Below are 11,854 nucleotides of genomic sequence, written 5' to 3'. Positions count from 1 at the left end.
CTCGGCCGCGGCCGAGCCGCGGCCGAGCCCGGCCCCGCACTGTAAACGGGGTCTAGGACCCCGCAGAGGGTTTGGAAGCCAGACTAAAACTGGCCGCGCAATTGGCCGCGCATTTGGCCCAGTTTGCGTTTACACCAAGAAAAGGCCGGGCTCGGCCGCGGCTCGGCCGCGGCCGAGACCACCTCCAGAGCGAGGCCAAATGCGAGGCCAATTTTGGCCTCGCATTTGGCCTTTTGCGCGTTTTCACTGAAGCGGGGCTGGACTCGGCCGCGGCCGAGCCGCGGCCTCGCCTCGCACTGTAAACGGAGTCTAAGTAGCATTGCCCATGAGCTTTAAGACACTAAGTTTAGGCAAACCAGGCCCATAAGAGTCCGACACATGGAGGGGGGGGGGGGGGGGGGGAGGTCCAGAAGACCTATACACTTCATAGATTAAGCTCTCGATCTGAAATACATATATTAATCTCGTACCGTGTGCCAAGTTTTCCTCGAGTGTCGAGCTCGCGGACCGCACAGCCTGTTGGCCTATTATATTTGATGTCGAGCTCATGGACCTTGTTCATCTAGTATTTAGGTCACAGGATGTATGACTCGTGAGCTGCGTAACTCATGGGCTGTACGACTCTTGAGTTGTTTGACTTGTGACGTACACCTGATGAGGTGGGCCTGTTGTTTTCTGGTTAGCATCTTTCACCCTTTCATCCAGTTCAAGGGACTTTGCCATAAGCCTGTTCACATACTATTAAGCATCAACCCAAAATATGATACTCCTCTCCCCACTTTCCATGTTTAAGCGTACAAACTTTGTCCAGTGCAAATTTGATAATGTTGCAAATAATTTAATGCAAGCTAGGCTGTATAACTAACCCAAACACAAATATTATAGAGTATGTCCCAAAAGATATTACAATCCGATTTTCGCATTGATAACACCCAATATGATTAAATTGTCTAAATGCTACTCCAGGGTCTTAAAATATAAAATTTTAGCTCTATTTTGCAGTAAACCCCATTTGATTTGGTTAAGCGGTCACAGAAAAATGTGGATTGTTTTAAAGCATGTCATGAGTTTGATTCTTCCAAGCTTAGCACTTCGATGATCTTGTGTGTGAATACAATAGACAGAACTTGGAGGGAAGAGATTCCTGACATCCTCTACAAAATTCCTCATTTCTCTTTGACCACTGAAGCAAATCGAATGGGGTTTCCTGTAAGATGTGGGCTATGAGTTACAGTTTCATACCCTGAATTTGTATTTAGATTGATTCGATATTTTTAAAGATATCATTGCGGAGGGTCCCGTTGTATTTTTTTTTTTTGGACATACGGTATTTGAGGTCACTGCCATCACTGAAGACACGTAAGCTTCATTTCTGAAGTAATTGACCGCTCACATTCCTGAGACCTTTTACTATGAACCAATGCTCTGTGGAATATGCATACATGCTTTGATTATAACGTCAAGGCGTGATTTGTAAATGATTTAACTTTTAGGATTAAACCAATGAAGCCAAACATCAATAATTGTAATCCTACACAAATTTTGATTTTCTAAAAGTCTGACCTCACATTGTCCTTAGATGTCAAAGTTGGATACACACAGGGTAATGACCAATGTTCTGTGGAATGAGAAGACATTTCTATTGTAGCATAAATGCTAATAGCAAAATGCGTGATTGCACACCAGGTATACAGTTAACCATTGAATATACGTCAAATATCAATACTCTGATAGTTTGAGGTCATTGACCTGTCACAGTCCTCGGAGGTCACCGGCAGTGACATGTAAATAATTTCCTTTGATCTGAGGAATAGGAAAGCGATTCAGTTGTAACACAAATTAATTTTTAAGGCATCGTTATCATGTTTATCATCAACTAATTGCACCAAATATCAAAATTCTGATAATTTGAGGTCATTGACCTCTGGAGGTCATCAGAAGTCAAAGGTAGAAACCTGTCAAGGATCGGTGGAACATTGAGGCAATTCCACTGTAAAAAAACAACAAACAAACAAACATAATTTTAGTACATCATTGCCGTGGTTATCATTAATCAATGACAAAATATCAATATTCTGATATTTTGAGGTCATTGACCTCTGGAGGTCATCAGAGGTCAAAGGTAGAAACCTGTCAGGGTTCTATGGAACATGTTCCACTGTAACAAAAAATGAGTTTTTAGTACATCATCACCATTTTAACATTCATCAATGACGCAAAATATCTATTTTTATCAAATTTTGAGGTCATTGACCTTTGGAGGTCATCAGAGGTCAATTCAGACTTACCTCCCGATCTTAAAATGAATCTTATAACATGTATTAACACTGGTGAAAGTTTCATGCGTTAGTCAAATTTCGCACAATTTTTCGGCTTATCTGTAAGTGGGTGGCGATTCTCTCTCTAATCATCTTGACTGGGGAAGCATAAATGTAAGCTAAGTTTACGATCGGCGATTTTATCCAAACAAGGGGTACTTATATAGGGATGTTTACCTCCTTGCATAAACTCAAAAGTACGCACTTCGAACAGCTCGCTATACGACGTAGATCTGTACTTGTAGTAATTCAATAATGCGTAGCATGTTTGCGAAATTGGCTTTTCTCGGGCTCGAAAATTTTTGAGCGTAAAGACTAAAGAGCCTCCCCTTGAACGGTGTTTGGGGTCAGCGTTTTGGATGGTCCTGCAACAACCTGGTTGGCGCCCTGTCACAGGAACTGGTTGCACCCGCAAAGACCACCACGGGCGACCCCACAGGGTCAGCTCTCTGTATAGCGCCATCTGCCTATAGGCCCCAACACCATCTGCTCAACACGGCTCGACCGTATGTAGCTTCGTCTACTAGCCCTCGTCATACCGTAGCGTGGTCGCTCTCCCTCGACAGCTGTATAATAGTAGTTGACTACTCTGCGATCAGTCCGAGCTGCCTGGATCTATTCCACAAAAACTAATCTTTAATGAAAATTACACATTTCATCAACTTTATACTGGCATATGTAAGGGTAGCAGCTATTCCGCCTGCTTTCTGGAAAGAAGAGGTGAATTTTTGTGGAATTTTTATTTTTTTTTATATTGTTGTCCACACATATACGTCATAACCTCTAGTATTCTCCTCATCCAGCGGTTCCAACACCCAAACTTTAAAAATTCCTAACTTTATTCCTAGCATCTATTGTCCGATTTTCCTCAAACTTTCACTATTATGTTGTACTAATGTTGCTGCTTTCACTCAATCCACATTTCTCTTGGGTTTGGGTTCCCTTTAAAGACCTTGACTGAATCAAATATCAATCTCCAGTTCATCCACAACTTTGCGCAACGAATTATGTTGAAGGCCGTTTACCATAATCAGTTTTTGGTTGAGTGAGTTTGAGTATGTTTGTGTTTGCCCTGCAGATCTCGTTACCTAGGGAGTTTGATACACACGAAACATCTCTACTACAAAAGCAATGTAACGCTACATATTGAAAGCTAGTATAAACAATAGCAACGCCTGGAAGCACTACCTGGTGCAAGTACATCCCCTATTACCATTGAAGTGGAACTTCAAAGAGAACCAAAAAATCGACAAATATTGAATACCTCGATTGACAGTGAAAACTGAGAATACACTACACGTGAATATTCTACTTTTGCAGGCCTATATCCCGGTGTAGGAAATAAATAAAAGAGAATTTAAACCCTTATTTTTTGTCAGATTTTAAAGACAGTTTATATTCTAGAAATTCAACGAGCGTGCGTATCTCTCTCTCTCTCTCTCTCTCTCTCTCTCTCTTAACGAATCTAATTCCATTTTTGGTTCGACAAAATATAAGTCAATTTCGGATTAACAAACTCCATACCTTATATTTCAGAGTTACAAACCTCATTTCTCTTTCGTATAAAACGAATCCGGCCTACTCCATTTCGTATTATTAGAGAACCAATTTTAGATAGGAATCTTGAACAATGTGTCATTTTCTAACTATCGAACCCTTTCTCTTCTCTGATTAAAGAACGCTTTTTATTTACTGATTAAGGAACCTAGTTTGCTGTTTCTAGCCATCGAACCTTCGATATGACGTATGATAAGAGGAAATTTAGGAACAAAGAAACTTCTTGAAAATGGACGTTTGTAATAACGATCTACAAACCTTGACGGTTTCACTTCCATTGATTTCCAGTCCGTTAGGTGTGCAGTGTAAACGGTATCACGATGCCACATCCTAGCGATCACGGGGCGACACCGAAGGAAGGCTGGAGATACGTCGTTCTTCTGGCGAAGTTTGGAAACCACCTGTTACAACAAGGGGTGATGAAATCGCTGGGTGTTCTCATTCCCTCCCTAGTGGTACAACTGGACAGTACCTACTCTACCGTTGGCCTTCTCCTGTCGCTGCAGCTAACCATGTATTATATGGCATGTAAGTGATGCTTTTAAAACGCCTCCAATCGTAAGTAGATATGCAGAGATAGAGAAGAGAAGGACCCTCCTGCCAGTGGCGTATCTAGGGAAAACGGCGCCCGGGGCAAGCACGAAAATTGCGCCCCTAATTTCTGAAAAAGTGTTCAACCCCAACCCCATCCCGGTATAGGACTTTAAACAAGGTCCACATGATGCTTTTTCAAGCACTTAAAAGGGATCTTTTGAGGGTGATTTAAATGTAATGAATTTTGATAGATTTTGGCGAGCGAGCGCAGCGAGCGAGCAGAAAAATTTTTGTACTTCAGCTTACAAAAACATGGAATTCTTGTCATTTTTTGCTTACCAAATCTTACAATTCTAAACAAGATATAGTGACGGCCTTATAGATAGCGATTTATACCAAAAAACTGAGGACTTTAAAAAATACTCTACATTAGTACGCGCGAGTGAGCTGAAATTTGTATATGTCCTCGTCATCATCACGTATTGTCCTTATCTTTTTTAATATAAATTTTGGCGAGCGAGCGCAGCGAGCGAGCCGAAAATTTTTGTATTTCAGCTTACAAAACATGGAATTCTTGTCATTTTTTGCTTACTAAATCTCACAATTACAGTGACGACCTTACAGATAACGATTTATACCAACAAAGTGAGGACTTGAAAAAATACTCTAAATTAGTACGAACGAGTGAGCCGAAATTTGTATATTTCTGCGTCATCATTACGTTTTTTTTTTCTTATCTTTTTTTATTTTTTTTTTGCGCCCCTCTCCCCCGTATGTTCGAAACCGTTGGCGTCCTCTTTCGATAAAATCGGCGATCGCTTCAGAACGAATGAAATTGCAGACGCTGCTCCGTGTACCATTTTTCCTGCTAAATATAAAATGACATAAGTGAACACAATAGACATTGTCATTTTGTCCGCGTCATCGTCACGTTTTGTTCTTATCTTCTCCTCTTATTTTATACAAATTTTGGCGAGCGAGCGCAGCGAGCGAGCCGAAAATTTTTTGTATTTCAGCTTACAAATCATGAAACTCTCGTCATTTTTTGCTTATTAAATCTTACAATTCTAATCAAGATAATAGTGACGGCCTTATAGATAACGATTTATACCAACAAACCGAGGAATTGAAAAAATAATCTAAATTAGTACAAGCGAGTGAGCCGAAATTTGTATATTTCCGCGTCATCATTACGTTTTGTTATTATCTTGTTTGATTCGGGTTTTTTTGCACCCGCCCCCCCCCCCCCCCCCCCCGTATAATGTTCGACACCGTTGGCGCCTTCTTTTGATCCAATTGGTGATCGCTTCAGAACGAAAGAAATTGCAGCCGCTGCTCCGTGAAACATTTTGCCTGCTAAATATAAAATTACATGTGTGAACATAATAGACATTGTCATTTTGTCCGCGTCATCATCATGTTTAGTTTTTATCTTGTTTGATTTGGTTTTCTGCCCCCCCCCCCCCCTCCACCATTCTCCCTCCCCCCTTCCGGGCGAGTTTTTTTTTCCCCTTCTTCTTCTTCTTTTCCTTTTTTCTTCTTCTTCTTCCTTTTTTCTTCTTTTTCTTCGTTTTTTTTTCCGTTTTTTTTGCGCCCCCAAGGAGTGGCGCCCGGGGCACGTGCCCCCCTTGCCCCCCCCCCCCTAGATACGCCACTGCCTCCTGCGTTAGGTAATCCTTCTCTTTTGTCTGTCTCATTTGGTTACTGCAACAAATGCGAAGAAGAAAATTAAAATCAACTTGGTCCTGGTTAGAAGGAAAGGGGCATATCTTCGCCATTCTTCAATCCATTTTGCGATCAATTTAATCAACAACAGAATCAACAACATACTACATGTATCATATCAAGAATATAGTATATGCATTGTCTAAACCTAAATGTCCTGGGCTTTTTCTCACGAATGTCTTTTTTTTTATACATTATAATTGTATATTACTGCTCTCAGTAACGTGCAATTGTCAACCTGGCAATTGTATGAGTGTTTTCAAGTGAAGGTCCCTGTCCCTCGCTGTGACTATCTCCTTTCATTATAAGTAATTTTCCTGTGCTAACACACTGAACGTATTGATAGAGGAGATTTTTTGCTTATCTGCTCCAATCCCCAGGTCCCCTCGCTCACATTCTGATCCAGAAGTATGACGTCAGATTAGTATCTACACTCGGTGGGATAGGAACGGCATTGCCCATCATCTGTGCCTCCTTCACAAGACTTACTCCAGTTCTTGGAATATTTTTCTTCCTGTCAGGTTTGTCACATTTTTATTTTCCTCTGCGAAAAGAAGATAACACGCTGCACATAATTTCAAAAGGAGCATTTAGGGAACGTTCCAGAAGAACTATAGATTTTTATCACTCACAGCAGGGGGGGGGGGGTGAAGTGGCAATGGTTCTGGAAATATTGTGTCGTTGATAAACTCTGAAGTGACATTTCGTTGACAGCAAATATGGAACGGGAGAAGAATGAGGAATGCAATATACATTGTACACTCTTTCGAAAACTGGTTCGTGACAGAATAGATTTGCCCATAATACGTGGCTGCCCGGCCCTGAAGTGAGTTTGTGTTGACAGAGAAATTATCTCAACTATAAGACGACATTAATAGTAAAGGATGGAAAGATCTCTTCCCGGTGGATTTTTTAAAGCAGTGAATGAAACATTTTTAACTGTAGGCTGGTCTAGCACTCACTTGTTGAAGATTTAGGCTTTCATCTTTCTGAGCAACTGGAATCTTCATGAATACATGCTTCATATATCCTGTGGAGTTCAAGAGAACATTTGCTTGCCTGTTGTTTGTACTAGGACAAGAAATGTGAATTATTAGATTTAATCAATCCCCTATCTATAAGCAAAGAGTTGATGAATCACTACTTTACAGACTTAAATAAATATGTATTTTCTGCGAATAGGGCGCTAGCCTAGACACTTTAAATCAATTTACAGAGTGTCTTATGGTCTTTTCATTGCCCCTGTGAACTTCTCATATCCTTGCAATAGAGTTAGTCTGATTGAAAATAGCCATGATAACGGAAGTTTTCTGAAAATGTAACATTCACAGGTGCATGTAGCTCCGCTCTCGGCCAGGCGTCTACCGTCTTGATGCATCAACACTTCGGCGAACAGTTCGGATCGGCGAATTCCATCAGTTACCTGGGATCTATCGCAGGTGGAATGTTAGTTCCACTTGTTGGCGCCAAGCTGCTAGAAGCGTATGGCCTCTTCGGCGCCCTTCTGTGCTTGGGTGGACTGTTCCTGAACTGTATTCCAATCGGCGCTTCACTAAGACCCCCTAGGTCCGTGAGTCAAGTCGGGGAGTCTGGTAAGACTACGGAGCCAGAAACACAAGAACTGATGGACAGACATGAAGACAAACGTGACTCCCGTGATGCTGAATCTTGTCAGACATATTTAGAAAGGGACGGAAAGGCAGGAGCAACAGACAGATGGACTTGCCGGATGATATTGGACGGAGTAGTGGATATGTTAGGGTTGAATTTGCTATTGAAAGAACCGTATTTCGCTCTTTTCTTTCTACCTTGCCAGATTTTGTTCGACGTCGTCTTCATCGGGTGGGCTCTTTTCATGGTGTCATACGCCATCAGCGTCGGGATCGACGAAGAGTTTGCCGTGTTCCTCCCTGTTGCCGCCGCAACAGGAGGCTTCGTATCTCGCACAACTCTTGCTCTTATTATGCGTTACAAGTCGCGATGGAGTCCCGGCATATATGCATTGTGCTTGGGTGTGTCGGGCGTTGCCCTTTTTGTATACCAGCTTCATTCCTCTCTTAGTCACCTGTTGGTCTCGTCCTTCTTTACTGGTGTTGGTATGTACGGAGCAGCTTGCACTTTTTACACCTGTATTTCAGTGATAGTCTCCCGTGCCCACTTTTCGGGAATCGTCGCGCTCTCTTACTGCGTTTCGGGGATTGGAACTGTCAGTGCAGGTGTATTAGCGGGTGAGAGCTTTCTCTTTAATTCTTTATCACGCTGGTAATTATTCCGTAGTAAAACTTAATCTTCTTTCAGTTTTTCTTTCTTTTTTTTTTTTTCATGTTTTCGCTCTGAAAAATGTGGGAGGTAACATATATTTGACTTGTCTGCTCATTGGCCGTGGATTTCGTTATCATGATGTAGGAAGAACGCATGAGTCTAGGTTTTTGATTCTTTGCCCACTAATGCTGGGGGGGGGGGGGAGTGTCAATGCCTTGCGCAGCATTCTCACAAAAATTCTTGGACTGAAATGGTCAGAGGTCGCTTACGTTTGGATGAAAATGTGATTTGAAGCTATTACTTTGGGTAGGAATGTCTCTTAAGTAATAGTCTAATTTGTATATGACTGAAAGATAGCAATGAAAGAGATGTTACTGTATTTGGATGAACAAAAAAGAAATAGGGTCAAAGGTCAGGGTGAAAGTCACTCTACTCCGACAACTTGAAAGCCATAACTTCCGCCCAACAGATTCAGTTGGTAATTTATGTGAAATGAAGATAAGTACAATTTTATAAGGAAATATTCCTATAATACACGTAAAGGGTTAATGAGCAATGCTCACTTTTGATGTTGCAGATCGACATACTTAATATTAATTTATGCAAATGAAGGGCGATATTGTTGCGAGATGGCGTACTTGATGGACACTGCTCTCGACATGAATTTAAACAGATGAAAGTGCATCTGTTCGGTTAAATCATTTTTGATGCTTAATGATAATCTTGATAATAGGCAAGGTTGTCTGTTTATAAAGGAGACATTATGACGTAGTTGCTGAATTACTGGCAAACAGTTTGACGTAGTTAAGAATGAAAGTAATTATTGTAATGAGATAAGTTTGTCATCGTCATTGCCAGTATAATTTCATATTTTATCATTTGAAGTCCGTTGTTGTGTTTCATAAGAATCATTTTATTTAAATGCTAGGTCTTCTTGTTATCTTCTCACAGGTTACATCTATGACGTCACCCAGTCGTTCAGGATTGTTTTCAGCATCTTTGGTAGCTTGATGCTTTGTGTATGCTTCGTCATAGTCATGTATATCTTAACTGAGAAACGCTTTAACTCTGTGACGTCAGCGTCCTACCAACGTGCCCCAAGAGCAGAACATGGACATTAGACTTTTAGTTTTCGTCTGCGTCTGTGGGCTTCAGACGCGAAGAGAGTAGAAAGTAATAGTATAGGGCGTGTCTGGCTTTTGTTGGCGATATTCTGTTAATCTGTCTATAATGTCTGTATGTAGCTATCACGGTCACAAAGGTTCGTAAGAACAATGGATTCGTGCGAATCCCGCTGTTCGTACGAATTCAAGAATTTGTAAAGATTCGTAGATGGGGCAAAACTTCTTACGGCCTTCTTATGAAGTTATGAAGTTTGTCCAAACGTCGTTTGATTCGCAAGAACATAAACTGACGACTTTCTTGAAATGATTTCTTTTTCTTTTTTGTTACAGTATACAATGACTCTAGAATTCGCATACGTTCTAGGCAAGAATGCCTTGAGTTCTCATTACGTTATACTTACGGTCATCTTACGATTTTTGTTGTTGTTGTTGTTGTTGTTGTTGTTGCAAGATAGTCGTACGTGCAGTTCACAGCATTCTCAAGTCATTCGTGAGAAAATCTTACGAATTTTTGTTTATTTTGTTCTGTTACAAAAAAAAAACCAAAAAAAAAACCGATGCCGTGTACTGTTGAAAATTCTATGACTGTCGAAAGTTTGATACTGTCGAAATATGTTAGCATATCTGTCACTTTAATGTAAAAACGATCATTTTCACTGAAGAAGTCAACAGTTCTGTGATGGCATATTTTTTTCCATCTTGATTTTTTACTGTTAACTCGTCTTCATCACTATCACTTTACTTCTTGATGTCTTTCCCTCCTCCTCCAGTGACCTTCTCGATGTCATCTTCCAGCGCCTCATCCCGGTTTCTTCCCCTTTTTTGTCTTCCCTTTTGGTCGACCCCACATTTCTTCGAAAGGTGATGCTTCCTCGTTGAACACCATGAATCACATAGAATGACGATTTGACCTCCCCGCGCTTGCTTTATACTCCCTAAAATTCAACTATTTTACACAAAATAAATGTCTACGTAGGACCTACAACCTTACAAGCAGCACACGAACGCTATGAGTCGAATGATCGTTCGTTGAACGACGCACGAACTTCCGTTCGTAAGGCTTTTTTTTTTTTTGCGAATGTCGTAAGAGCCGTCTGTGAAAAATTTTTTTAAAAGCGTTTGTACGATTTGAAGCTTCTAGAATTGTCTCGCGATCCTACAAAATCTAATAAAATCTTGCGAGCTTTTTTTTTAACGTTGTCCTTGATTATTTTGCGACGTTCGTACGGCCACCTTACGAAAAGGGAGTTTTGTTCGATGTGGAAAAAAAAAATCTTGGACAAGGCCATAGACCAGGCTGCAAACTTACAAACGGTTTAAGAAAAGTGTACGAACGGTGATTCCGGACAACCTTCGTAGGATGATCCTACGAAATTGCCTAAAAAAATCTTTCTTCCGGCGTTTTTAGCAGTTCGTAAAGGTCGATTTAAAGCAAACGAAAATTAGTACTTTGACTTACTAACTTTTTTGTGGAATTTCAGAGAAGATCGAAAATTGGCTAAAAAAACAAACATTTTTTGTTCTTGTTTGTTTGTTTGTTTGTTTGCGGTGATCCAATTATCACCTGACACTGTTCAAGGCTGTTTTTTAAGGATTCTTCATGAGCAGTTGTAATACAAGCAAACGATGTAAAGCTTATCTTCGATGTATTGAGATGTTTCTTTCTTTCTGCAACTTTCTTTGCAATAAGTCAAAAAAAAAACCAGCCCCTATTAATGCTGGAATTATTATAGATGTCGACCTCATGAGAAGGATTGTTGAAAATATTCACAAATTAAAGTTACAATAATGTTGATTACTAAGGAACATAATATCAAAAACAGTGCTTGTTGACGGATCTGTCCATTTTTTACATCATGATTATACCATGTAATGTCCGACCGACATACCACTGGTAAGAAATATAATTCTAACTGTCATTCTATCATTAGATTTTGTTGTCTGCAAAATGATGTACTTACGAGCTCTGCACTTTCGATCGATGTTTCATAGTTGGATTGTGCAGTCAAGCTGGATTGAATCAACTTAAAATTTTAGTAATACTATTCTCCAGCAAAGAATACAGAATTTTGCTTTAGTTGTATGTCATTAAGTAGAGGCGAGCTGTGCTTGTGAAGGTCTCTAGCTCTCCGACCTATTTCTATTCTTATTTTCATAATCGTTTTATGACGATCGTTTTACGACGTTGTGACGTCCGGTAAATCGAGGCATCTAAACTATAAACTTCTTCCTTGCGGAATACAGCTTCCCTGGCACTATATACTCATTCCGATTCCGTTAGCTGTCAGAGCTTAAGTTCGTTTCTTTTGTTGTTGTTGTTGTTGTTGTTGTTGT

At 40.4% G+C, this 11,854-nt stretch overlaps 1 protein-coding gene across 1 annotated transcript; it reads left to right on the top strand.

The window, feature by feature from the left end:
- Positions 1 to 4,195: 4,195 nt before the first annotated feature.
- Positions 4,196 to 9,517, top strand: LOC140246352 (monocarboxylate transporter 3-like). The gene is made up of 4 exons (XM_072325822.1): positions 4,196 to 4,403; positions 6,515 to 6,655; positions 7,466 to 8,362; positions 9,348 to 9,517. The coding sequence occupies exons 1-4, from the start codon at positions 4,196 to 4,198 to the stop codon at positions 9,515 to 9,517; spliced, it is 1,416 nt and encodes a 471-aa protein (XP_072181923.1).
- The last annotated feature ends 2,337 nt before the right edge of the window (positions 9,518 to 11,854 follow it).

The sequence above is a fragment of the Diadema setosum genome, chromosome 2 (assembly GCF_964275005.1).
Source record: "Diadema setosum chromosome 2, eeDiaSeto1, whole genome shotgun sequence".
Taxonomy (NCBI): domain Eukaryota; kingdom Metazoa; phylum Echinodermata; class Echinoidea; order Diadematoida; family Diadematidae; genus Diadema; species Diadema setosum.
Note: the sequence above shows the minus strand (reverse complement) of the source record. Positions and strands in the feature narration are given on the sequence as shown.

Coding starts and splice junctions, on each gene's coding strand:
- LOC140246352 (XM_072325822.1), top strand. CDS start 4,196: ATGCCACATCCTAGCGATCACGGGGCGACACCGAAGGAAGGCTGGAGA. Junction 4,404..6,514: donor AACCATGTATTATATGGCAT/GTAAGTGATGCT, acceptor TCCAATCCCCAG/GTCCCCTCGCTCACATTCTG. Junction 6,656..7,465: donor AATATTTTTCTTCCTGTCAG/GTTTGTCACATT, acceptor TAACATTCACAG/GTGCATGTAGCTCCGCTCTC.